At 45.8% G+C, this 27,800-nt stretch overlaps 1 protein-coding gene across 2 annotated transcripts in view; it reads right to left on the bottom strand.

Annotated features, from left to right (window-relative positions):
* Positions 1–27,800, bottom strand: part of ALK (ALK receptor tyrosine kinase) — a 654,920-nt gene that overhangs the window by 61,005 nt on the left and 566,115 nt on the right. For both annotated transcript variants that reach the window (XM_008517365.2, XM_070572938.1), the window contains exons 10-11: positions 18,543–18,637; positions 18,244–18,372 (exon numbers count right to left, since the gene is read on the bottom strand). In XM_008517365.2, the coding sequence (XP_008515587.1) occupies positions 18,244–18,372; positions 18,543–18,637 (224 nt within the window). The remainder of the gene's footprint in view (positions 1–18,243; positions 18,373–18,542; positions 18,638–27,800) is intronic.

Raw genomic sequence — 27,800 nt, 5'->3', positions numbered from 1 at the left:
TGAGCCGAAGCTCAAGGCTTGACAATGTGCCAGGATCACCAGGAAATCCTCATGGAAACTTTCTGCGAGTCTGGGTTTTTTTCTTCTAAATCCTTGAGCCTAGGGCTCATTTACAGCCAGGACAGACCATACCAAGGTGGCTCAGAGTCTGGGCAGGCCACCGTGAGGGAACAGGTGAAGGCCTGGTCAGGGTACTGTGGTAGGTGGACCCTCAGCCCCGAAAGCCCCACAGTGGTACCAATAGTAGCTTAGCCTATCAGTGAGTGGGCTTTAGGGGGTCACAGGCACAAGCCAGGGAAAGCAGGTGCTCAGCTTCAGGATCTGGTCCCCAGAGAGGCCATGGGGAGCCAGGAGGTGTCAAATGGGAAGTCCAGTAACTGGAATGTTTACAAGGTCAGGAAGCAGAGATATAAGAGAAAGGGATTGGGTCATTGGTAACAAGGCAAACGCTTGGTTTCTGAAGAGAAGATCAAGGTCACAGTGAGACCAGCAGTGAGTAAGGCTTGATGCTAAACTGCCAATCTGAGAGTACAAGGGTCCTCATATTTCCCCAGTGGAGAGTCTACACTGGTCCCCGAGGCTCTGTGGAGCTGTAGGAGGATCAAATGTCCTTCAAGGAGGAACCTGGATTGGAGGCAGGGGAGGGAGGAAGCCTGGCTCTTTCCTCCTCTCTTACTTAAGAAATGATTGCATTAAAACTCATTTATGAAAGAAAATATATAAGAGAACTACTTTATCTTGTTCTTATACCATACACTGGAAACCTAGTTTAATACTCATTCACATCTAAATTGTATAAAGAACCCCCAAACATCAAAATACTGATTGCTTATAGGCATCTGAGTGAAGAAAAATCCATTAAGCCGTGGGTTTCATTTTAAGTATATTGCAGCACCCTCCAAGAAGAAACAAATCAATTAGTAATACACAGCACAATGCTAAAAAAAAATAGGCTAGACAGCGATTGTACTGGTTTTATTACTGTTGCTAAGCCATCTCATCTGCTCAATTGAATGCAAAGAAATAAAGCGTGATACAAAGGAAAATAAGTTCTCAACTATCACTATTAATCACAATAATAAGGATCTGCCTCACGCTGAAGGCCTGTGTGGTTATACCACAGAAAAGACTCAATGGCTTATGTGAATCTTTTGTGCATTTTGATTCTGATCCATGGAATTGAATTTTATCCATATCTATTGAATGAGCTGAACTTTGTGGAAGCTGTGGGATATTGAACCATTTTGATGGCCATCATGGATCCCATTAAAAAAATCACGATCAAAATCCAAGTAAACATAATCATTCCATCCATAGATGTATATGATGCCATTTTTTATTACGAATTGGAAAAAGTAACTTTTTTTGAGTACATGATGAAAATTAACAAATTGTTCTCCTTATTAAGGTGAAATGAAAATAATATAATAATGTAGCCATTGTGAGGTTAAAACATTTCTACCAACTGTTTCGACTCCTTAAAAACAGAGCAGTGTCCCCTAGATATGTGATCAATGTCTGATCATTGCTTTCTTTTTTTGATTTTAGCAGGTGTTGAAGTTTAATGTCTAGGTCCATTTATTTATTGAGAGCTGCAAAATAATGATATTCAAATTATATTATTTTTACTTCTTAGTTGGAATATACAGCATTTATAAAGAGATGTTTCCTCTCATCTACTATTGGTTACCCAGTGGTATAGTTCATATAGGAAAGGCAGGATAAATGCTCAATTCTTTCTCCTTATTTGCAGTTTTCAAGATAATGACTTGGTTCTCTATCATCCTCTGAGGTTGACCAATTAGTTCTTCTTATGTTATGAATCCATGAATTTAAATATATTTTTGAGTTTTAACTAATCACAATTATTATGCTTTATAAGCTCAAATTGTCACATTTTTGGTCAGTGATAGCTTCCTGAGTTGTTTTGCTTCCGTGCTATCTGGTGTGATGAAATGTTCCTTCCCCACACCTGGACTCAGACATTTTCTCAAAAGCCTTTTCTTTTAGTGGAAAAAGGTATTTTAATTACACAATCTAGGTGCTATAGACACATTGCTACTGGCTTGGGGATAGTTTCTAGGCTTCTTTAGTGGACAGAGCTAGGAAATATATATGTATGGGTATATATGTATTTCAGTACAAACATATATATATGAAATACACACAGGTATATGACAAAATACCTCATGAGCTCACATTGATACCTCAAATTCAGGACTACAGGGTTTTTAATTTAACCTCTTCTATATTACATCTGTATTTCTTTTTCCACAAATCCTTGATAATCTTGGTTCTCAAGAACACAGGTGATAATAGAATTAGAATATTCTGTAATTATTTATTTACTTTTTATCCTTCATTATATACACAATAGTATCAGAGTAACAACACTACTACCATACGATCATCAATATAAAAACTGAGATCTGTTAAAAATTTTTTTGGTATATGTGCTCTCCATTTTCCTGTAATTCATTGAAGTTGAACTCTATCTGCACTGTTGGGGCATACTGCCATTACATATGACTCTCTTTCCTATTTAGTCCTTAGTTAGTCTTACTTCTGTAAGTATTATATGTTTAGTGCTCTTATCAGACATGTTGATGTATCTTTAGTCATTTTGATTGTCTGAAGCTTGTTTTCAACTAGATTCCTTAGGAAAGTCTCACGGGAGCAATATTGCTTGAGTTCTTGGATGTTGACAATATTTTTTTCCTTTGAGTATATTAAATATGTTACTCCATTTTCTTCTGGTATAAAGTATTACTGTCAAAAACTCTGACGATAATCTAAATTACGTTCTCTAATAAATAATTTGCTGTTTTTGCTTAGGTGCCTAAAGTTTTTTTTTTTTTCTTTAAGGTTCAGCAATTTTACTAGAGTATCCTTTGGCATTGCTCACCCTGGGTCAACATTCTCAGATTCACAGTGTGCTCTTCCATAAGTAGTTTCAATCAGAAAAATTTTCTTGAATTACAGCTTTCCGTATCTGTTTTGTTTCTCTTGGTTTTCTTCCTCAGGCGCTCCTCTTATCTAGATGTTCGATCTTCTTTGCCTATCTTTGATGTATGTCATCTTTAAAAAAATTTTCTCTTTTCACCTTGTATTTCTTGTAAGGCATTAACTATTGTGTTTATTAGCTCATGTTCTTTTTAATTTAGTCTTCATTTCTGAAATTATTTTTTCCTTTTATTTCATATTATTTTCTGAGTTCTACCGCTTAGTTTTTGATCTTTTGTTATACTGATTCATGTTATTTTTCATGTCTTGTATCATTGTTTTACTGTCTTTTAGCTCACTTTGAGATAGAATGCTACAATTTTGATCTATTCTGGGCACGCCTTTTTGGTATGTTTTCATTTTTCTGGGGTGTTAATTCTGTCCTCTATGCTCTTCTTAAAATTCTTATTGTAATTTTGGATGGGATTTGATTTTAATACTTCTCCATTATGCATTTTTATATGAAATTAGCTTTCTAGAAGTTTTAGGGCTCAGGAGATTTCTAATTTCACAGGGCTCCCTCTACACATTTTTCCATATGGTGTTTAAAAAAAAGTCAGTTTGCGTTCTGATGTTTCTGGCTCTGTTTGTTTCCCCAACTTTTATCAGGACACCCTCTTATTTTGTCTCTATGATCCCTGTCCTACTCAATATTGATTTCACTCCCAGAAGTTTCTTCTCAGTGTGGGCCCTTCCCTGGAAAGGAGGCACGGTGGCCAGGCTGCTCCACTCCCTCGGGTCACCTGTGGGCCCCTGGCACTCACACGCTACTGGATTGGGCAAGACTCCCCAGTTAGCTATTCTCAGCTTGGTCTTCTGTCATTTCTAGCAAACAGCTGCCAGCTCTTTTAGGGTTCTTCTGTTCTCAGGTTTGGAAGACAGCCTGACACGTTCCTCTTCTTTCTCTTGTTCAGATGCTGACGCTATGCAGGTCTTGTGGCTGTTGGTGGTCTGCCTCCAATACTTGTATTTTGGGGTTTGAGGGGAATATCTTATCAAAAATTTTGTTGTAAATGTCACGGGTTTTCAGTTTTGATACACGGTTGCTTGGTTTTTACATTTAGAGAGGTCAAAAAAACTATGCTGCTACCGCCATCACTGCCACCTTCCCAGAATCCCTCAAAAATTTTTCAATGTAGGTATCACTTGAGGTCATTTGCTGTGATCAGCCCCTTTGTACCATCTATCTGGTCAGGTCCCTCACCTGTATTTCTACTCCCAGAGCTGCAGGGTTTTCAGATTTCATGTCAGGGACATCTCCAATGACCATTGCCTAGAACCTGCTGTTACACTATGTTTTGCCTTTTTTTTTTTTTGATACTGCCCCTAAATATAATTTAACTTTTTCTTGATAATGCCACCCAGACTTAACAGGTTGTTTAGGGCTATTTCACCTTTCATTAAATGGCCCCAGATATATATATATAATTTTGGTGAGGAAGATTGGCCCTGAGCTAACATCTATTGTCAATCTTCCCCTTTTTGCTTCAGGATGACTGTCACTGAGCTAACATCTGTGCCAATCTTCCTCTGTTTTGTATGTGGGACATCTCCACAGCATGGCTTGATGAGCAGTGTGTACGTCTGCACCTGGGATCCAAACCTGTGAACCCTGGGCCACCAAGCATGGCACGTGAACTTAACCGCTACACGATCAGTCCGGCCCCAGAAGTATTTTACATGGATTCACTTTCTTCTCTCTCTACTGTCAGGTGCACTTTCTTAGTACGTCAGCATGTCCTCCTGTGTTTAATCTTATTTTATGTCCAGTGTTGGGTGAGTGTGTGAGAATGGCCGTAGGCTTCTCTGTGCATCAGGCCGAGGGGCAGCTAAATGCAGGAAGACTTTATTTCACAGTTTGGTAATGTATCTCTATTTTGGTACTCATATTTGCTGGATGGCGGAAGGTACTGGAATACCTTATATAAAAGGATGTTACTATGATTCCGAATGAACAGGGCTGGGAATCTTTAGGCCTTCAATTTCAGTGTGCTTAATTACGGTACATTTATGTAACACCTCTATTCTCCAGTAAGTTTAGCTCCGTAAATGTGACATTGGTAGATAGGCAAAGGGGAAGAATTGTTACTTTTATCTCATAAGATATGCAACATGTAGAAAAGTTTAACAATTGGCCTGTGATCACAGAACAAACTTGAGGCTAAGTGAGGAGGCGCATGTCACATTTACTCTTTCTACAGTACAGTTTCAGTTGATGAATTTTTCCTTGTTGTTCTAATTTGTTTATCAGACTGAATTTGTATACATGCAATACACTCACCCACCCACACACCCACACACACCCACATACCCTGTTCATTCATGCAAAGCTTTCTGGTCATTTCTCTCTTGTTCTTTTTTTTTTTTTTTAAAGTCATTTTATTGTAGAGTGATTCTTTTTTTGTTGTTTGTTAAATATTGGCACCTGAGCTAACATCTGTTGACAATATTCTTCTTTTTTTTATTCTTCTCCCTAAAGCCCCCCAGTCCATAGTGGTATATTATAGTTATAGATCCTTCTGGCTCTGCTATGTGGGACGCCGCCTCAGTGTGGCCTGATGAGCAGTGCTAAGTCCACGCTCAGGATCCAATCTGGTGACACCCTAGACCACCAAAGTGGAGCATGTGAGCTTAACCACTTGGCCACGGGGCCGGCCCCTCTGGTTCCTTTCGATGATGAGAAGTTAGGAGGTAGTAACAATAAAATTACAACACCAACCCTGTCTTTTGTGCTCTTTTTATTTTACATCTTTTCTCCTTTGCCCCTCGCACAGTTCCTCTAGACAGGCAGGATGCCTGATAAAGCTGCCGTCTCCCTGGGAACAAAGACCAGAGGCCCACGTCCCTCTCTGCTGGGAGGCAGACACCCTTTGCTGAGAGGAACCTCCAAGTGGACCAGATTCCCATCAACAGGGCAGCAAGTCAGGGCTGTGGAGATAAAAGCTGCTTTCAGGCCTGAATTACCCTAAACAGCTCTGACACCCCGCAATCAGAGGCTCCTGTGACGGCTGCTGTGCTGTGTTCTCAGCCATCCTCTGCTCCCTGAGGGAAAGTTAGTAACACGCGAGAGAAGAGAAAGGTCACGGGAAAAACACTATCCTGAAAGCAGAGCTGCAAAAATTAAATTAAGGGAGGCCTCGGGGCTAATTTAGTTATTTCCAGTTGGCTCCAGGCCAGAGTTGTGTTAATAAAGTATTTGATATTGAGATGGGTGCTGTGGACTCACCCATCTAGTGGTTACACATAATGGATTTGGTTTTGAGGCTTAAGTGGGAAATGGTGGTGGTTCAATACCAGCCTTGCCACACTCAGGCCCAAAGCGCCACTGATTTCTGCTGTCATCTGCTCTCGTCTGCAGACTAGGGAGAGAAACCCTTGCTCTGGTGCTCAGTCATAGGGGTTATGTTATTAGGACTTGCTGCCTCCTGTTGTAAGGTTCACTGGTTCCTGAGAGGGAGGCAACAGTGTGGGAGGCCAGAACCCCTCACTGCTTTATTCTTAGTAGTTCTTGCTATTGTTTGGTTGGAAGTCATGAAGGGTGAACTCCTTAAAAGGCCCTTGGGACTGTAACACCTCTGACAGATGGGCAGATGGAGGTACAGGCAGCCCAACTGGCCAAGTGATCTGGGACTAGAAAGAACAAATGTCCTGACACGTAGGTCTGGGTTCTGGACCCTCTAAGATAAATTGGAGAAGAGGGACACATGAGAAGGTGGGAAATCCAAATGTCAAGGGCAGAAACAAAAGTAGTTGGGGAGCAAGTAGGACCAAACCATGGATCAAGAAGAGAAGACAAAGTATATAAGCCTAAAGGACTAGAGACAAGAAGGCAAGAGACACTTCTCTCTTATTCCTGCCTGCAGTGCAGCCATGGTGGCTGCAGATGTAGCAGCCATCAGGCAACAAGCAGAAGAAAAGGCTGAGATCTCAGACATGTGAGTCTTGACATCATCAGTCATTGAACTAACGACAGTAGTCATGTATAGGGCCACTGAACTAACATCATCAGTCATCTAGAAAATGATTTTTCTTATGGCACTGGACGCTTTCTTGGGCTCCCAGCCATTGGCTGGGTCCTACTTCAATCTGAATGGAGCCTCCTAGAATTAAGATATTCCACTTGCAATGAAAACACCACTGACCAGAGACTTCTGCCGCTATCCCTCAAACAGCAATGCCAGCCTGGATTGGGACCAGGTTTCCAATGCTTCTTTAGACACTGTTCGTGGCCTTCAGCCTGCTTTCCTTGGTGGAGAGCCAGGCATCTGGGTCACTCCCCTGGCCCAGCCTGCTCTCCTTTCTTCACCCACCCTCTGCTGTGACTCCACACACTTTGTTTCGTGGTCAAGGCCGTTAGAGCTTATGAGAGTTGTAGCTATGTTGTGGAGGGCCTTGGAGGTCTCCCCAGGCCACACAAGCTTAAGAGTGAAAAGTAGGATCTTAATATTAGTAATGAATAGTATTATCCTGGTTTTGCTCTGATGCACACTTGAAGGAACCTAAAGTTTTCTCCCTCAACACCCCATCATTATAGCATACGTGCTCTGTCACTATCATCTCTGTCCCCTTAAATTGCTTTATTGTTCACAACACATCACTATCTGAAACTATATCATCTGTACACTTGTTTGTTGTCTGGCCTGTTGTCACTAGCATGTAAACTCTACAGGAGTGGGGCTTAGTCGATTTTGTTCACTGCTTCGTCTCTATGACCTAAAACAGTGCCCATCACAAAGAAGGTGGTTAATAAACCATTGTTTAACGAAAAACAAAACAAAACAAAACAAAACAGAAAGAAGAGAATAGGCCAACACCAGCCCTCAAAGCCACTTGAGTGGTCAGAAGGGGAAGCTCATGTGTGCTGGGGTGCCTGTGTGTGGCTCAGTGGGAGCATCTTTGGCCCTTCAGAGTTCTGGCATTAGAATTAGAGCAATATAGGATGGAGTGAACCAGAAGAGTTCCGGCAGGATACATGTATCTTTATGGAAAGGTATTTTGTCTCTTACCCGTGACTGCACAGAAGAAACGGGGTAGGCTCCCGAGGAGCTGGCATATGTCTTCACACACTCATTCGCACACACACCAGCACACACTCATACTTGCACACCCACACTCACGTAACAAGTGTAGGGAGCCCTTCAGTCTTTAAGAAAATGCTCAAGTCCTACTCCTTAGTAGTGCGAACACTCCACTGACCCAATGGTTGATGGAACCCACCAGCTAATAGACTGAATGGACTGGCTAGTAGGATCAAATTCATAAAGCTGGTTGAGGGAAAAGAAATAGTCTTCTTTATCAGGGAGCTATTCTGAAGCTTGGGGAGTTTTCCTGATTCTCAGTTAGGCTGCTGGACAAGCCCAAGCTATGCCTTAGTGTCCTTACTGCTTCACATTAATCGTGGAACAGGATCACTCAATCTGTCAGTCACTTAATAAATAATAATTAAATGAATAAAATGTGCTCTCACATTATTATAACGTCACTGTCAAAATTCACTACAAAAACCAAATCAGGCCTCTCAGATCCGGTCACCTTGAATTTGTTTGAAAACATGTTTCTGGAGAAAGTTCTGAGGTCTCCTTTATTTCTGAGATCTCGACAAGCTTTAAAAGACTAAAATCTCTCTTTCAATTTATATTGATGAGTGGGTCTTTTGGGGCAATTCTCTATGCCCCCAAACAATTCGTTTATTTCCTCCAAGTGGAGTTCAAGGGTTTTACCTACAAATTGATGATCAATTTGCTTGGGGGACTTGACAGACCAAGAGGACCCAAAATACTGCCCCTCCTTAACATACTAGCTTTAAGTGGTCAAAAATAGGAAACTGCTTGAAACTTTTGCAAAAAAATTTGAGGAAAACTATACCCAGAACACACACTTACGTGTATATACAAAAGAGTGCACAGCTCATAGGTTGGGGAGAAGGAGGATTATGAATACACTGAACATTTATAGAAGGCAACATATGAGGGAGGAGCAAATTGGCCCAATCGTTTTGGTTATATATTTTAATAACAATGTTAATAACAATATCATAACATCATTTTATATTAGTATATTCTCTTGTACGTTTCAAAGCCTGTTGGAAATTATTTCATTTGCTCACTACAATAGCCAGCTCTGAGAAAGAACTGTGGCAGGTAATTGTTATCCCTACTTTATGGATGAAGAAAAAACTGGGATCCAGAATGCTTGACTCTCCTGAAGATGCACAGCTAGAACCTTGGTCTCCAGGATCCTTTGCTGATCCACTTACCATCTTACTATGGACTGGCACTCAGTAGGTACTTTGTGAATATTTAAGTGTCTGTGCAATGTTGAACAGATAGGCTTGAGATTGCTGCCAGGAATTCTGCCCATCAGAATCCACAATGAACTCTCAAAGCTTCCTGGTGATTGGTTGATCTCTAGCATACAAAAGCCACTGCAGGTAGGGTCTAAGGTGGTCCCCAATGATCTCCACCTCCTGGTAGTCACACCCTTGCTTAACCCCCTCCCTTTGAGTATGGGTGAGACCTGTGAATTGCTTCTAACCAATAGAATATGGCAAAGGTGAGGGGGTGTCATTTTCATGGTTATGTTACATAAGATTGTAACTTCCATCTTGCTAGCACTCTCTCTCTCTCTCTCCCTCCCTCTCTCTCTTCACTGGCTTCTCCAGGAACCGCCAACAACCATGTGAGCTAGGGAGTGATTCCTTTCTCAGTCAAACTTTCAAATGAGACTTCAGCTCTGGAAAACACCTTGATCACAACCTTACGAGAAACTGAAGCAGAGGACCCAACTGAGCTGTGCCTGCTTTCTTAACCCACAGAAACAGATATAACAAATGTGTGTTGTACAATTTAAGCCACTATGTTTATGGTAGTTCGTTACAAAGCAATAGATAACTATCCAGCCGCCCTAAAGCTCTCCCAGCAGTCAATACTGTCTTTGGCCTCCTCATCTTTTGTGTAAACACCCAGTGTGGAGGGTGCTGGCTGGGCTGAGTTCTTCCCTGTGCCTTCTCTCTCCTTCTTGACTCAGTGATGGTCAAGGCAATTCCACTTCTTGTCCCTTTTCCTCTTGTCAGTAGAGGGGCAAGCAGGGGGGACCCTCTTTTGTTATCTATAGTTAGCATTTCAGCCTTTCTCCTCTTAATTCCTCTGTCTAGCTCTGGGTTTAGATGAATTAAAAAAATAATAACATTTCTTTGTCCAGGACCACTGAAGCTTTGCTGCAACAAGCAGAGAGCCGAATAGGCTCTGAGGGGATGCAGGGTTGTTTTGTAGGTAGAAGCAGCAAGTCTGGGAGAAGGATGGTAATTAAAAGTGGTCTTCCCAAACGACATGCACTTAATGCACTTGCACCGATGGAGGGGCATTCTGCATTCTGCTGGTCTTGGAGCTAAATGGTCTTAATCAAGGCGTGCTGAGCCCAGAGTTCCTGGATCATTTATTGTCTCCCGCTTATGTAACCTTTCACTGAAACAAATGGCAAAAAACAATATGTTATTTTTGGAGAGGCAATGAGTCTTCTCCACTGCTGAGCGGAGCCACAGTGCGCCGTTAAGGCATTTTATCTGTAGCTTTGCCATAATTCCAACTACCAGTGTTAGACCAGAGGTTCGTGAGGTGTTTTTGAGTGAATCAGAGCTGGATGACGCTATTCTATTTTTCCAGTGGGGCCTAGGGTTGGGAAGTTCTGAAGTAACACTACTGAGTTCCTGCTTTCTCAAAGGACACTAGATTTTTTTTCATAAATGATGATCAGTTCAGTCTAATTTGCAATGCACCAATCTTGGATGAAGACCTTCTCACCATCCAGGGCAAGATGAAGTCAGAGCTGTGGAGTAGGGGGACCTGTCCTAATTCCAGATGTGATCAGAATTGGAAATTGGAAAGGGAACCAGAGTCTCTCTTGTGCTGGGACAACAGTGGCTTCCTATTAGGTTTTGTTGACCCAGCTTTGGGGGGTGCATTTTCAAGAGTGGCACTTTGGTCCCTTGCCAGCTGCAGGCCCCGAGGCACCCGCACGGTGCCTGGCACAGAGCAGGCACCCAGCACATACTTGTTAAATTGAACTTAGCTCTATATGATTTTTTTTTCTAGGATTGGGATCCAGGGAATTGTGAAAACATTTACTAAAAAGCAATGATGTTTTCTGCATGGAATGATGAGTTGAATCTCCTGAGAGGAGAGCAGACAGGCCAGGCTGGATGCAGCAGGAGCCTCTCCCTGGCCACAGTCAACAGCTGGGCAGTGGTGGGGTTAGAGCGGGAAGAATTTGGAGTGAGCCAGCCTGAGTGGGAACCCTGACCCTGCACTGATTGGTGGGCAAGTCACATAAGCCTCTGATTCTGTTTCCTCAATTCTAAAGCAGGGAAAACAGCGCAGGCTCAAGTAGCTCACTGTGCGTCAAGCACCTCTCTAAGCCCTTGACACATATTGAGTCATGTGATTCTTTCATCAAACCTATGAGATGTAAGCATGAAGAATAGAAACACCATTTTTTTGACGTGAGGAAACAAAGGCACAGAAAGGAGAAAGCAGTCATTTAAAGGAAGTGGCATAGCTGGGACCTGAGCACAGGTAGTCTGTGCTCTTAAAAACTATGCCATATCGCTTCTTGATAGTGATGCCTATCCTGGGTGAGGGGAGTCTGCAAGGATCAAACGAGAGACACTGAATGTGCTTAGTAACTGTAGACCGGTGTGCAGACGACAGGAGGCAGCCTGCAAATGGTGGAACATACACCCAGGAAGCCCTGTTGCTGGTGGGCGCTCTGCCTGGGGAGCAGGGCCTCCTACGCAGCCTTCAGTTCCACCCCGTCATCGTCACCAGATCCCTGTGGAAGTGCTTTCTCTCCCTTGGCAACCAAGCTGCCTGCAGGCCTCGACGTTGTTGCTTACCTCTTGGGGATGCTAGCTGGCTCTCCCGCGCGCAAGTCTCTTGCACTGGAAGAGACTTGTTAATGTCAGTAATGGGGATCATGAATCACGCATTAGTTCCACACCACCTCTCTTTCTGGAGCACAGCCATGCTAGCTCCCAGAGAAGGGAGACATACCCAAATGAAGAGTGACATTCTAATTGGGAGAGCGCCGAACCTGCTGCAGTGACTGGGGGCCCAGGAGTCTTGTTAAGGCTGGTGCTTCATGCGTCATCGCTAGCTCACTTGCTATAAATAGGTGATAATCTAAAATTAGTAGAATAAGAGAGAACACGCAGCACTTGGTTAAATAGCAGGCCAGCTGAACGGGGACATGGCCAGTGCCCAAAGGGGTTCCAAGGATTGTATCTATGGCCCCGTGCCTGCTCAACTCTTAAAGAGTTGCTCCCCTCAGTTGAATGGGCGCTGAGAGAAACAACCTCCATGTGCACCACTGAAGGCTGGGGTGCATTCAGGGATGCCAGTTAGCTGCAATTATCAGCTTTCTTACGCGTGTGTGGGTGCATGGTGTGCCTGGTGCGCTGTTTTGAATATTAGTGAAGATGCATGTGTGCTCTGTTTAAGCGAAGACTGACACTAGAAAAAGAGTTTTTCAGAGAAAAGAGAGTCCTCTAGAAGACTTATTCAACAGTGGGATTCCTTTAAGGTTTCTTGATCACAACTTTGCCCTTCCAAATGTGATCTGGCTTAGAAAACTTTATTTTTTATGTGATTTCTAAAGAAACATATTCTTTAGCCTTTTACACAAGTTGTATAACTTAGGGCAAGTTACTTCACCTCTGTGGGCCTTGGTTTCCTTGTCTGTAAAAGGGGGATAATATTACAACACCAACAAATGAGATAATTCTTCTGAAAGAGCCCAGCACAATGCCTGGCACTCAGCAATACTCAGTGACTAATGGTTATTATGGCTGTGTAAAGAGGCAACAACATAACACAAGGCTTTTGGTGTCTGAGAGATGAAGCCTTAAAAGGATGCTGTGTGGGGGGCCGGCCCTGTGGCTGAGTGGTTAGGTTCGCACGCTCTGCTTTGGTGGCCCAGGGTTTCACCAGTTTGGATCCTGGATGTGGACATGGCACCACTCATCAAGCCATGCTGAGGCGGCATCCCACATGCCACAACTGGAAGGACCCAAAACTAAAAATATACAATGACGTACCAGGGGGGGTTTGGGGAGAAAAAGGAAAAACAAAGTCTTTAAAAAAAAAAAAAAAAAAGGATGCTGTGTGGCTCTGAGCTGCCTCTCACCTTCCCAAGGCCCAGGCTTATTGATATTGAAGAGGTCAGGCTGCAGCCTGGGGTCCCTAAACTTTGTTTTGAATCAGGCTTTCCTTGAGAGTTTGTTAAAAATGCAGTTTGACCTCTCATTCCCAGACATTCAGATTCCACAGGTCTGCTGGGCCCAGGAATCTGCATTTTTAATGAGTAGCACTTGCAGGTCCCCCCTCCCCTAACCAGGTGACCAGAAGCAGATGATATGAGGACATACTTGGAGAAACCCTGGTGCCTGATCTAGGTGCCTGACAGGCAACCTGCTCGATCTGTGCTCACAAAGTCCCAGATTCTGTCCCTGGGGGCTTCTGGGGAAAGCTGTTAGTGACACAATGAATAAGAGTCTAATCTGAGACCACTGGAGTAAGCAGGGCTCCCTGGCTCTCCTATCCTCACTTGTTTCCTGTCTCTTAATGCCTTTGGGGACTCCTGCCTCCAAAACTGGCACATAGTAAAGAGTTATGGGATCCCAGGTTCCTCTCTGCCCCCAACCTGCCATGAGGTGGTCTGCAATGCCAACAGGTGATAAGATGACAGGACTTTTTGGAACTGGATTAGGATACATTTATTTATTTAGGAACTGGGTGAGTCCTCACTATTGGGCCTACAGGGCCTGAGCACAGAAGGCTTTCATGGAGACAAAGACCCCCAGTGAGTGCGAAGAAAGGTTCTGAGTGAGGGGGGCCAGGCCCTGCGAAGCCTGCCTCCCAACAATGCCGTCATCCCCAGAAGGGCGTGCTTGGAACATAATGGCTCTAGCTACAAATTCTATTAACTCTAATAGTTGTTCTGTGGTGAATGGATAATGCATTTAGCTGAAATAGACCCAATCAATTTATATGAAACACATAAAACTTTCCCATGGAATTGGCATCTGTTCTTGAATCATAGGAGTGCGTGTGGAAATGGACAGTCAGTCACCCTTACTTCTGGGCACATTAGCTGTGCTATGGGTTAATTAGAGAGATGGGCCAAATAAAGCTCTGGCTCCCTTATGCCATATCCCTTCAGCACTTAGGACCATGAAGCTGGGATGGAGAGGCACCTGGAGACTGTCTACTTCAAACCTTGACTTTTAAAAATAGCAATTTTTCCATCCTTGCCTGTGTTCATGTTAGCTCCTCTCACACGAGCTCCATACAGGGGATGCAAGATATAAAGGACCTGTCCCAGGACCACAGCTTGCTAGTGCAGGCCAGCAAGGGCTGTGCACAGGGGTTCTGACTCCTGGTCCAGTGCTCTTTTCGTGAGCCTATGCATTTTTCATTGTCCTCCACTCTTTGGCAAGAGATGTGTTCTCAGAAAACAGCAAACCAGCTGTCACCAACCAACTCAGAGGCAAGACTGTGGTTTGATGCCAGGGCCCCTTGAGTTGCAGACACTGTGGCTTGGGCCCAAGGTTTGGATTGGTCCTTAGGTAAACTGAGCTGATTCCCTTGCACTCTACTTACACATGTGGGTGTAGGAGAAGGGGAGAGGGATAAGGAAACTGAGGCAGGGCACTGGGACCTGGGGGTCCTGCCTGACCTTACCTGGGCTGTTAGAGACAGAAAGGGTGGCAGAGCCTGCTTACACATCCTCATGTCTAACGTTCATTGCTGCCAGAGAGAGAGACAGAAAGAGAGAGAGAGAGAAAGAGAAAGAGAGAGAGAGTAGGAGAGAGAGAGAAAGAGAGAGGCAGAGAGAGAGAGAGGGGGAGAGAGAGGGGAATAGAGCTCTGCAGTCCCGTGATTGCATTATCCCAACCATGTGGTTAGCGTAATTGTATGTGCAAAGCTGACAAATGTAATTTCCCCAGACTTAATACTTGCCCCATTTTCTCTCTTAGTATCTTCATATGATTAGCTTAAGTGACTCAGAGCCTTCCGAGAATGCTTCCTGAAGCACCTGGATAGGCGTCTCCCTGCCTGGATGCTCCAGGGGCTCAGCTCTGCCCTGTGGGCTGGGGGGTGAGGGAACCATCCTCAGCCACTGTTCAGAGGGTCAGGCCCTCGTCAACAGGCAGACCTGGCTTGGGGGACATGAGGAGTGTTTAGGGAAACTTGGGAGCTTTGTGAGTGACTGTTTTCAGAAGACTCCATGTGGCCTTTGCATTTCTAGGAGTTGCTGTAATGCCTGCCAGGAGAAGAGCTGAAATGCCACCAGCTGCCCTTGTTCCAGCCCAGCAGAAACTGACAGCACTGAACTTTGGGAAGAAAATCTTATTATCTTGTCTTCTCCATCCTTCGTCGGAGGGCTGGAGCTGATCTGTTTACTGGTCACGCAGGGGCCCCTGTCTAGGACGCTCTCCCTGCTCTTTCCCATTTTTAGTGTTGAGCTCTGACTAGACTTGGATACCTAGAAGTAGCTTAGTTGGCTGAAAGAATGTAGACTTCTGGGCCACATCCTGGCCCCTGTCATAGCCACACAATGCTGGGGCTGTGGGAGGTGCCAGGCAAATGTCCGCTGGGTGATTATTTCTGAGTGGGTGTGGCCTTGACCTGGGCTTTCCCATGAGCCTGCTGGACCTCTCCTCATCCAGGAGCCCCCTCCCCACAGCACTTCTCTGGCTGTAGGCATGTTGCTCGGCCTTAACCATTTGTCTATTTGCGGTCTCCGCTCCTAGACCATGAGATCTTTGAGCTTCTAACCTGGGTCTTGTTCTGCTCAGCATCTCTGAGCACTGAACCAGCCACAGGGGAAGTGCACGAGAACTGTGGTTGGGTCTAGATTAAAGCCAGGTGAGGGTGGGCCTCAGCATGGGCCCAGGATCTGGCCTGTTCTCCCTGATCATGAGGCTGAGTCCTGGCCAATGCTGCCTCAAGGGCCCAGTGGACGTTGTCCTGTGAATGATGGGGAAAGGAGGCCCTGCTCCCCCTGCCCCCTATAAATGCTCCCTATGAAGACAAAGACACCCCCACCCTGCTCTGCTAGAGATCTGCAGCAAGGCGGGACTGGGAGATCCCTCAGGATAGGGGAGAGATGCATCCTGCTACTGGAACACAGCAGGAGAAGGGGTGTTGGGAGCCTGCCTCGGCTTCTGCCTCTGCTGAGCTGCTCCCCGATGTGGCAGTGGGTTCCTGGGAAAGCACTGGCTCTTTATTCAGTGCTCTGAAGCCTTTCTGAGGAGCCTACTAAGGCCTCCTGGGGATGTACTGGCTCTGTGTCTTCTTCCCTTTGAGCTGAGGTCACTCTGAAAGGGGGTCTAGAGACAGAATGCTGACCCATAGCCACTTGCCTGTCATGGCTGCTCTGAGGCTGGGGCAGGGCAGGGTGGAGGCCTGTGTTCCAGCCATTGTCATCTTCAGCCTCTCAAGCAGCTACTCGCTTCTAACTTTATTTGGAGGTGGTAGGGGAGCATCTCTGCTTTCGAGCAGCGGTGTGATTTCGTTAGTCTGAGTAGCCATTGGGCAGGCCCTTATTGATTAGACTTTTAGGGACAGTGGGAGTTCTATGGCGATAAACTCGAGAGTCAGGCAGGATGGATGGCTGTTTCCTACATGCTGGCTGCAGGGGAGCTGGCTACCAACATCTGAGAATTGAGCTCAAGCATCAAGCACCCGCCAGTCAACCGATAAGTGTCTCTGAAGCCCCTGCTATGTAATCAGTGCTGGTGGTTAGGTGGGCAGGGGCTTGCCATGATGTTCACTTATCAGGTCCTGAATTTATCATGGGGAGGCAGTGGTTGACCAAGGGCCAGGAAGTAACGGAGGGGAATCGCTGAGGGTGGGAGGGCACACTGAACAATTCACATAGAAGGCTGCCTCCCTCACATTAGACGTTTTCACGGACCACGAGGCTGAGTGGGGAAACAGAGAGAGAGAGCAGCTCTGGAGGCCATTATCCCTCTTGTGTGGAAAAATGAAAAGGTTTTTCTGAGGCTCTGGTTAAGGTGAAGGGAAGAAAGGGGAGAGGCGATGGAAAAAGCAACTCTTTCCCCTGGTTTGGCAGCAGATTAGATCAGGCATGGATAGCGAAGGGATAAGAATTAGTCCTGGGGTGGCTTTTTACGAGGGAGAAAGGAAAAGATTTCTTCAAAGGCTAAGCAAAGCTAATATTTACCTAATAAGTTGACAGTTAATTTAGTGGAGAAGGCATAAGCCTCTACTTTTTTTTATATTTTGCACTAAACAAAGATTTCACATAAGTAGAAATGAGAGATTTGCCATTTATTGTTATTTTAATAAAGAATTATCTTTTAGAGAAAAAAGAGCGTGGGTAGGTGGATTGTGTGCTGTCTACCTTCGTCTCCAGGTTACTCATGTTGGAAGAAGCCTCTCTTGTGCCTGGGTACCAACGCCCACGCACGGGACCCCTTGATTTGCTAGTGTCAGGCCTGGGTGGCCTTAGTCAGCTTCTCTGGGGCTAGGCTCTCAGCCTCTGAGCAAATAACTCCCGAGGAACATCATACTGGGTTTGGAGACTGATTCCAAGGGATTTCCTCCTGGTACAAAGAGGAGCTAAGAAGTCACACCCATGCTTTAGGGTCAGAGGCTGAAGAGGCTGAAGTTTGAAGCAGCAAGAGGCCCCGTGAGAAGTCTTTCAGCTGGGGGATGCTGAATCGAACAGCTTTGGAGGGGAGCCAAGCTTTGGGGGAAATGTGTTGAAACAGAAGCTTTTCGGGCTTTACCCTTGGTGGGGCATCCTGCCTTTGTGTAACAGATAACCTTGGTCTTGGGCCCAACCCTGTTTATGAGGAGAAGAAATCTGAGGGAAGGTTCTCTTCGTTCAGTAAATGGGGAGTGGTTTCAGGGGACTGAGTGGAGGAAAGGCTACCAGCTTGGTTCTTCCCATGGGGATCGGGGCCTGGGTATTCCCCAGGCACAGAGGAGAGCTGTTCCTTTGCACAATTTCCAGAAGCTCCATTTGCCCAGGCAAAAAGAGAACCAAGCAGCTTCCTCTTGGCACCCGATAGCCAGTGGGTAGGTGATGTTCCTTCTAAAGGCTGACTATTTTATTCTTCAAACACATCTCCCCATCCCAATCACAGCACACATCTTTCTTCTGCCTTTGGCAACAAAAAATTACTTTGATCAAATTTGTAAGTTGAACTCTTACCTGTAGGGTCAAAGATGGGGGTCTCTCCTGGTGTATTTTCCCAGGGTTTCGACTCCTTGTTTGAATTTCTTTCAAACAGATTTCTTGATTTGGGTGCTGTATTCTGTGGCATCTTGTCCTCCCCACTGACTGGAATAGAGAAGACACGTGGGCTGAGTTAGATGAGACTCAGTTTAAGGGAGAAAGGTGAGTTTGCCCCAGGGAAAGTGGGAGAGACACTTGGGCTTGGGTTAAGGAGGGATAGTGAGGCCCAGGGTAGTCTGGGTTGGGGACAAGTGCCAGGGAAAGGGTGAACTCACTGGTGAGGTAGCAGTCCAGGCTGATGGAGATATTGTCAAAAGCCACGGTGGCTCTGGATCCTTGTCCCCACCAAGCGACAATCTGCAGCCAGAACCTGTACGTGTGTTAAGAGGAGTGTGTGTGAGGTACAACCTGGGTTGGTCATGTCTTAGGATTCAGCACCCAGCAAACGTGTGCTGATACCTGGCTCATGACTGTAGCTTTTATCAGCCTCACCTAATCTCAGAGCAGCTGCAATAGGGGAGCAGTCACCATCTCCTCCCACTTCTCCAGCAGCAAGCACTTCCCTTTCTGAGGGATGGCTCCATACGTTAATCAAATTTGGAGTTTGGGGCTTGGCTCCAGGACTCCCTGAAACTCTGAGAATACCTCTTTCACCTTCTAGGTGGGCAGAGTAGGCTGAAATGGGCCTGATGTTCAGCTAGTGCTCCCCAGTGGAGTTGAAGTCATTATTAAAACATTGAAATGCTTCTGGCCCAACTGATAAAAAGCCACTGTCCCCAGAGTGTTCCCTTCTTGTTGCCTCAGGCAGCCTGGCTCCTTGCCTGGTGGCCCTGGTTCTCCTCATTATCCAGCAACCAAAAGGATAACCCTCACATGGTAGGGATCTCAAAGATCTATGTCTTGTCCAGCATCAGTTCTGATTGGGGTCGGTCTGTGCAGTGCCTGACTGGTCGTTAAATATTAAATGATTTGAATATGATCCTCAGGGGTATCTGGAACCAACACAGAGTGGGCCATAAGTGTTAACAGTAAAACCCACGGAGACATTGACACTTTCCACCTCTTTCATAGCTTTGGAGGGTCAGGTCCTGGACTGTGGCCAGGGAAGGCTGTAGAGTAGGATAAATAGAAAACATCTTCGGTTCATTTGTTTCCTGAGAAGTCATCCTCCCAGAAGGCTGGATGAATTCCTTACTCCTGGGAGAATTTTTAAAACCTTCCTTTAAAAACCAAACTTTCAGAAAGTCAATCCAGAATGACCTGCAGAAGAGTGTGCAGTCTCTAGTGTGGATGTTAAAACACCCTCAAGAGAGGGAAGCTGTGCCTATCAATTGGTGACTGGATAAACCACATGTGGGATGGCCACATGACGGAATGCTACTCCCTGATAAAAAAGAATGGACCAGGAGGCAGGCCATAAAATGGATGGACCTCCAAAACATTATGCTAAGTTAAAGAAGCCAGACAATAAGTTAAAGACCTCATGATTCCATGTGTATAAATGATTCCATTTATATGAAACGTTTAGAATAGGCAAATCTAGAGTGACAGAAAGCAGATTAGGGGTTGCCTGGGGCTGGGAGTGGGAACAGTATCAACTGTAAAATAGCACAAGAACTCTTTTTGAGGTGATGGAAATATTCTAAAATTGGTTTGTGGTGCTCTTTTCATAGTTCTATAAATTTGGTAGAAGTCATTGACATGTACACCTAAAACAGGTGAATTCTGTGGTATGTAAATTATAGCTTGATAAAACTGTTAGAAAGAAGGAGAGAGAGAGGCAACCTAGACAATAGAGTGTTGGCAGCAAGGGGTAGCAAGAGCAGAAAACAGGAGCGTGGGCAGCAGTAGGAGACTGACGTGCGGAGGAGACAGGGCAGGGAGGGCATAGGAAGCAAAATGTTAAGAAAGGGAGGAAGGGCACATAGGAAAGGAAGATTAAGCAGAAAGAATGTTTGCTCAGAATCTGCAGTGAGGACAGCAAAGCTTTATAGTCAACGAGTGAATTGCCGCAGAGGCTGGAAGTCCCCGTCACGCCCATGAGCACATGACCTCCGATCAACACGTACAAGAGTTAGATGCTGGCTTGGTTACTCCTGGCCAGAGAACAATTGCTGCCTCCTGTGGGGGGAAGACTTGAAATCAAAAGCAAACTTTTATCTAAATAGTACATTTGTGACTGATTATTCTTAACTAAACTACTCAGTAAATCCATCACTGCCTTCACCCATCTTGTGCAATCTGGTCATTCACAAATAATCCTTCCTGTTTGAAAGTCATAATTAGAGGGCCCAAATCTGGTTCAATTCTAAAGAGGAAATGTCTGACTCTGTTGTACCATGGCCAACCCCACTGGTGCCCTTCAGGCCTCACTCCCTACGGTGGGGTCTACATGCCCCCCTTAATCAGGATGGACCAGCAAGGAGGGCTGGTGGTTGGTTGGGCATAGAAGGACGAGTGCCCAGTGGAGAATCCCCAAATATTCCTTCAAGACACCTGGGCACGCTGGTTGAGTGTGTATGAGGGACAGGAAACACAAGAACCTACCCGCTTGTCCAGCCAGCTCTCAGCACTTAGGCATACGCCTCTGAGAGGCGTCTTTCATTATGACCTTGATAAGCATAATGACCTTGATTATGACCTATTGAACTGATTTTCATTCCACACGCACCTATCAAGTATTGGGCCCTATTTTAGGCCTATGGGGGATTCTAAGAGAAATCAGATGAGAATGCTATATTCAAGTTGCTTACTGTCCAACGGAGAGATGAAGGGTATATACATTAGTACAGAATAAGATAGAAGGAGGTAAAAGCTACAGAAGAGATGCAGATAAAATGCTCTGAGAGCTCAGAGGAAGGAGAAGTTCCACCAGGCTGGGGAGATGGGGAGCACTTCACAGGGGAGGTGGTATTTCAGTTGGTTCTGAAGGAAGGAGAGGAATCAGAGATGTGGGTGTGGCAATGGAGAGTGCTGAGGAGAGGGTGTCTCCGGTAGAGGAACTGGAGTGAGGGGTCTGTCAGAGCAGGAACGGACCCCTCTGGCTCTAGTGTGAGGGCTGTGGAAGGAGGTAAGATGGTGAGAGGCATGTGTTGTCACACACCTGCATTGGGGTTTTCCGTGAGTCTTGGCAAATCACAGCCACAGTTTCTCCAGATCTCCATGGGGACACAGTCCACAGATGGGCTCCTGGCTTGAGCCTGTGTAACTTTGGACAAAGTTAGGCCTGGGATTCTCAAGTGGCAAATAGGGGCCTTGATACTGCTGCCTCGTTCTCTTTACAGCCAGGGTTGCCAGGGTTAGGGAGATGCTGTTCCCAGGCAGCAAGAGAACAGGCACTTAGAGCTACTTGGAGATAGTGACTAGAAAGAAATCATGTTCCTGAGTGGAACAGAAGTGGGTAAGGGCCACACAGCCCACCTTTACAGCTCTCTATTCCAGGTCACCATCTCCTAATCTGTCATCCACAGCAGAGGGGCCAGGCCAGGTGCTGATCTTAGTGCTGAACACATGAATGTACCTTCCAGGAGGGCCTGGGGTGCCTGAGCAAGTAAACTACATGTGCATACCTATCGAGTGTGGGGGAGGGGGACAAAAAAACTCCCTGTTTTCTGGTACATGGGCCTTGCAGGGAAGTTGCACGTCTCCCCTCCCCTCTCTGTTCTCCTGCCCCTCTCTCTGCCTTCCTTCTTTATTACTGAAAGATTAGAGCTGCAAAGTTCTCAACCAGCCACGGGGCCTCTTAGCATGGATGGCATGATGCAAGCTGGGGCTGGAATGGTTTCTAAATAGAAGAGTTTCTAAAGTGCTCTGCAAGGCAACGGCAGTGGCAGCTGCTGTTTAAAAGAGTTTGATTGGCACTGGGAATTGCACATATTTTGAGTCAGGAACACTCACAACAATTGGGGAAGACTCAATCAGATGTCGAATCAGATGTAAACATGTAATGCGGCCTCCGTCCACCCAGGAGACCACACTGCCAACCCTTCTCCAAATGCTCCAGGCTCGAGAGGCTGCAGGGAAGGGACAGGGGGGATAAAGAGGGGTCATGCTGGGGTGCGGGGAGGGCAGGGGTGAAGCAGAGGCAGTCTGGGAATGGGGTCCGGGGATGGTAGGTGTTGAGGCAGGGAGGGGACAGAAGAACCAATCTAGGAGTTTCTTTTCTGTGGGAGCACTGACCAGGAGATCAGGTGGCCATCAGGGCCACCCGGATTCAGGCTTCTCTGCTTTGAATGGTACCTGGTTGTGTGTCTTTACCTGAATCTTAGGTGAAGAAGAGATTTCTCCTGGATCTGCTCACTCCCTCCCTGTTGCAGATGGGCAAGACTTCCTCAAAGCTTTCAGAGTCTTTCTGGTCTAATCAATCTCTCCTATTGAGCCACACTAAGTATAGATACAAAGTCACTCTCCAGAGTCAGTCACAGCCTCAGGTCTTGAGTTCTAGTATGTACCAGACAGACTGCTCTGAGATGGAGAGGAAGTTCTAGCATGTAACTGGTGGAATGCTCCGGGTCTGAGGGAAAGTTCTAGCACGTACCAGGTGGACTGCTCTGGGACTGAGGGAAAGTTCTAGCACGTACCAGGTGGATTGCTCTGGGTCTGAGGGAAAGCAAGGCCCATGCCACATTACTGCCACGACTGTAGGGGCCAGGTGGTTCTAAAAAACATGGAGGTTACTCTACTGCCCCTTATCCCAAAGCCTCAGCTCTCTGTGGGGAAAGGAAGCTTGAGCCACCATGGCTAGAAGAGTCTTGCCCTCCCTCTCTGTGGGCAGCCTGGTCAAGGACAAGGGAAGAGCCAGGTCTTTGGGGTTCCTCCAGCTCCCTCACTGATCTGTGCTATTTAAGAACATGGCAGCTGAGCTCCCCTCTTTCTATCCCCTAGCAGTGGAGATTTCACTTCCTGCCCCTCAATAGTTCACACCTGCTCAGCTCTTTTGGTTTCTCCAAAGAAGACACTTTTGATTGCATGGGTTGTTGTTGCTTTTTCTCTTTTTTTCCAGCCGCTGGGGTTTAGAGCTTGTAGCTAAAACAGACTTGGCTAGAGATCTTGGTTGGAGCTTGGCTTTGCATAAAGAATGCACCCCTTGACTCTGTTTTGCTCAGCTTTACAGAGAGGCCTGTTGAAAATTGGCCCTGGGGGGATTCTGGGAGGCGGCCATTGGGGCAGTGGGTCAGGCTTAGAGGGGGCAGCCTTGGAACTGGGTGTCTCCCAGACTCATTGAGCAGATCTCTGCGTAGGATATGCTGATGCTGCTCATGCACAGCTTGGAAAATGCACAATCTCATTCAGGCAACAGACTGTTAATGGACAGTGAATATAATGGCTTATTTGCCACCCTGCCAGCCTTAGGGATTGACAAACCTAATTAAGTTCACTTAATGATTTTAAGTAGCTGACAAAAAGGTATGTGTCTGAATGTGGACTGAGGGAATAGGAACGCTTTGGAGAGAGAGCAAGAAAGAACGGCCAGACTGGGTAAAAGGCATTTAAAGGATGAACAGATTCCTCCATCCACCATTTAGTGGGCTAGGAAGGAGGGAGTGTTCTGCATCCCTTTTCGCAGCTGGGGCTTATCTGGGGTCGGGCTGCTTGGTATAGAACTGGCAGATACTGCCGAGGAAAAATGCTTTCTTCAATTTCTCACTGTGCAGTTGATTTGCTCGGCAAAAATCTTCTAAAATGGACTGTCACAAAGCTCGGGTCGCAGTATGCATTTCTATTAGAATAATGTATGTGATGAAAAAGCCCTGCTGCATCCATCCTATTATCTGCGTAATTGACTTCAGTTACTGATTGAAGAGGAGGGGCCGATGGCCAGCTTTGGGTTCCTGGGACCAGCCTTGGCTGGGATCAACATGGCTAGGGCTGGACATGTGCATCCTGACTCTAGGAGACTTTGGCTCCAGCACAGTAAAATGGGCATGGGCTGGACATTCAAGGCCAGACTCAGCAGTGGGAGCACCCCCTCTCCCTGCTCAGTCTCATCTCAGAAGTAATTTACCATCTCCTGACTTGGTTTCCCCTCTGGGTATAACGACCCCACTGAGCAGTGAGAGGAAGTCAATACAGAGCGATTCCAGGGCTGCCAAGGGCCATAGAGATCTTTTACAATGAACCTGGCTTCTGTGAGGGAGCTTTTTGGGGTGGAATAGGGGAGAAAAGGACATTTCAGTCAGGCTGACCAAGCATGGAGAATAACTCAGACTCTTCAACATTCTCAGTCCCAGACTTCCAGGCATCAGCTCACTTTTGGAGGTTGAGATTAAAGGATATGGTTCCCACATTTGCTCTGCATGCCACCAATGGTTCTGACTTTGCCCCACATGCCACCAATCGGAAAGGTCATCACAGGGATGTCCCACTAGCCTGCAGGTGGGGAGAAGCCCTTCTCCAGCAAGTTCCCGTTCTGCTCTTTCATGCTCTCATTCTGCATCACCTACATGGAGCTCTTCCAAGGTCCCAAGCTTTGAGGGGGAAAGGCCAAGGATGGATCTTGCTTCCTGGAGCCCTGGTCCAGCAGAGGACGTGCCTGTGCACAAAAATACCTGCTCCACAGGCTGGAATGTGTCAAGTGCCCTGAGGGAGGAGAAGTAATCCACTTCCTCTGGTGGGAAGAGGGAGAGGGAGAAGAAGAGAGAGAGAGACAGAGAGAGAGAGAGATGGAGCAAGAGCCTGTGAGCCCGTGAATCTTTTCTTTGGGATGGATGTCCCTGTCAGAGTTACTTAGGCTAGATTATCTCTGGGAGGGTCAGCATAAGAAGAGAGCCAAAGAAGGAAGAGCAGGGACCTCTTGGGAGTATCATCTGACTTGCCAGGTCACACAGGGAGACAGCAGCAGATTTCAAGGTGGGACCTCAGTCCTCTAGCATCCTAGGCCACTTCTTTTACCTTCCCTTGCTGAACTATCGAAATTCTTTAATCTCATTTAGTCTCCTATGTACTCCATGCTACTGGTGAAGTAAAATAAGCCCCTTGGAGCAACTAGGGGCCTGGTGGGCTGTCCAGAGTTAGAAACTGCCTGCATCCATTCTTCCCAGAGAGACTGGGATGTCTGCTCCACCTTTCTTGGGACACACAGACATTTCCAACAGTGGCTTCCTCTGTTGCTGTGCCGGCTTATGGCTTGGAGGGCTGAGATGGTGCCAGAGATGGCGGTACTCCCCATGGTGAGAAGACCCAGGAAAAGGGTGGTTGCTGGTTTCCTTCTCCCCTGACAAAAATATCTTTATGAAGGTGAATTAGTAGCCTTCTCTGTTTGGTGGAGGCTGAGTTTCAAAAGGCAGAGTGGAGTGAAGACTGGGCTATATACTTGGTGGGACTCTGGGCAAGTCACTGAAATTTGTTAGGCGCCATGTTGGTTTTAAAAAATCTATGTCACGAGGGTATTTTCACAGTGGAAGTCTTTCTTTAGCATGGGAGATTCTGGTTGATTGTTCTTGTTTTATATTACATTTTTATTAGGAATCTGTGTTTCTTCAGACAGTATTACAAGTTACATATCTCCCCCTCTGCCTTTGAACAAAGATTATTTGAGCACCTACTGTGAGTCAGGCACTGTGTCTACAGCTGGGAGTATAGGGATGCATAAGACATGGACCTTGGCCTTGAGGAACTCATATTATTCACTGACTAGGGGATTTCCAAAGTCCCTTTTACTTATGCCTCCATAGAGCTAGAATCTACACAACTTGGGAAAATATTGAATCTGGGTAGTGAGAGAAGAAGTCAAGAAAGACTTTGAAGAACTGAGTGCCAGGAGAATGGTAGAGCCATGGACAGAAGAATCACTCAGGAGTGAGGTGTTGTGGTGGGGTCATGTTGAAGGTGTGGGCAGGATGCCAATCAGGCAGCTGGAAAAGCAGGTATGGAACTTGGGTGGAAACAAAGACTATGAGTCATCTGCATGGAGGTGAGGGTAGAGGCCATGAACATCAATGAGGTTCTTGGAGAATAGCAAATATGGAATTAGATTCTGCTGTGCTTCAAATGTCAGAAGCCCAGTTATCCCCTAATTCTAGTCTTCATGCCTGGGGAGAGAAGGAGCTGAGAATGCAGAGCTACATTTTCAGAGGCACTAAGAGTTATGAAAAACATATGCACCTGTTAACTTGTAAACTGAGCTATGGATATTACCAAGAAAATCTGGAGCAGATCTGAACACGCTGTTATTCTAAAGGTGTTCACTTATTGCCTTTTTGAGTGACTACTTCTTGAACCAGGCTCACAGGCCGTATCTGTCTCACTGCTTTGCACTCTTGATTGTGGAAGCTTAGCAATCAAAAGCAACAACTTGTCCCTAACATCACAGTAAATCAGTGTTAGAAACAGGATTTAAAGCTCAGAATTGCTAATCTACTCCTTGCTCCAATGATCTGGGATATTTTCTGAGAAAGAAACAGGGCCAGATCCTTCCAGAGTTATGAATGTTTGATTTGTATATATCAATGCTTGGTTGCACATTGTATTGCTGAACCACCAGCCATGTCTCTCCCCCTCTTTTCAGAGGGCTGACCTAAAATTAAGGCTGTCCTGGGCCAATAGTGTCATTTGGAAGGCAGCAGCAGAAGGGGCCTCTTCTCCTTCAGTTCCTCTTCCCTCTTTCTGAGCTCCACTTTGAGGCTGAGATCATTTCACATTCGGTTCCTTACAAGAGCCTCTAACAGTCTCCTTGCTCTGGTTTCCTCCAGCCCATCTCTATGCTCAATGGCTCTCTATTCCCCAGAGCTCAGAGTCCAAAATACTTGGCCTAATATCCACATTCACCCCAAGGAGATTGCTCAGGATTCTCTGATACAACCTTGAACCCACATATAACATTCCTGTCTCTAAGCCTCTGCTCATCCTGATGACCCTCTCTGGAATGCCTGTGTCTCGTTCCCATTTCCTTGAGACTTAAATTTTCCTCGAGGTCCATCTTATAATAATCTCATTTTCTCCGTGAAGGCTCCCCTGACACATGGAGATCACTGCGCCGTCAGAACACCAGCCATGCTCTGTGGCACCCTGCACAAGGCTCCACGTGTTACTGTTTGCCTCTCAATGCATATGCTTTTTGTCACCCCCCCCAAGTATGTAAGCCTGGGACCCAGCAAGAGGCTGGGTCATACAACCCTTTCCATCCTCTGTACTTGACTGGGGCTTAGTATATGTTTGCTGACAATATGACAGCCAATGACACTTCTCCAGTCACTTGATTCCCTGTCTTGCCCATAAGACATGTGCATCTGACATTTTATGCCAGTGACTTCTAAACGTGGTCAAACATCAAAATCATTTAAGAACCTTAAGTTCATTAAGGTTAAGGAACTTTTAAAAAAATATACATTCCCAGGCCCAATATGTGATCTATTGAATTAGAAACTCTGTGCATGGGGCCCAGACTCTGCATTAAAAAAAAGTTTTCCAGGTGATCATAATGTTCAGCCAAGTTTGTAAACCATTATCTTATGCTGTCTACTAGTTTTAAGCCTTTTCAAAATACTTTTTTCTGTTAATTTACATTTTTGGTTTTAGAAAATTTAGTGAGAGAA

The sequence above is a fragment of the Equus przewalskii genome, chromosome 14 (assembly GCF_037783145.1).
Source record: "Equus przewalskii isolate Varuska chromosome 14, EquPr2, whole genome shotgun sequence".
In the NCBI taxonomy this organism is placed as follows: domain Eukaryota; kingdom Metazoa; phylum Chordata; class Mammalia; order Perissodactyla; family Equidae; genus Equus; species Equus przewalskii.
Note: the sequence above shows the minus strand (reverse complement) of the source record. Positions and strands in the feature narration are given on the sequence as shown.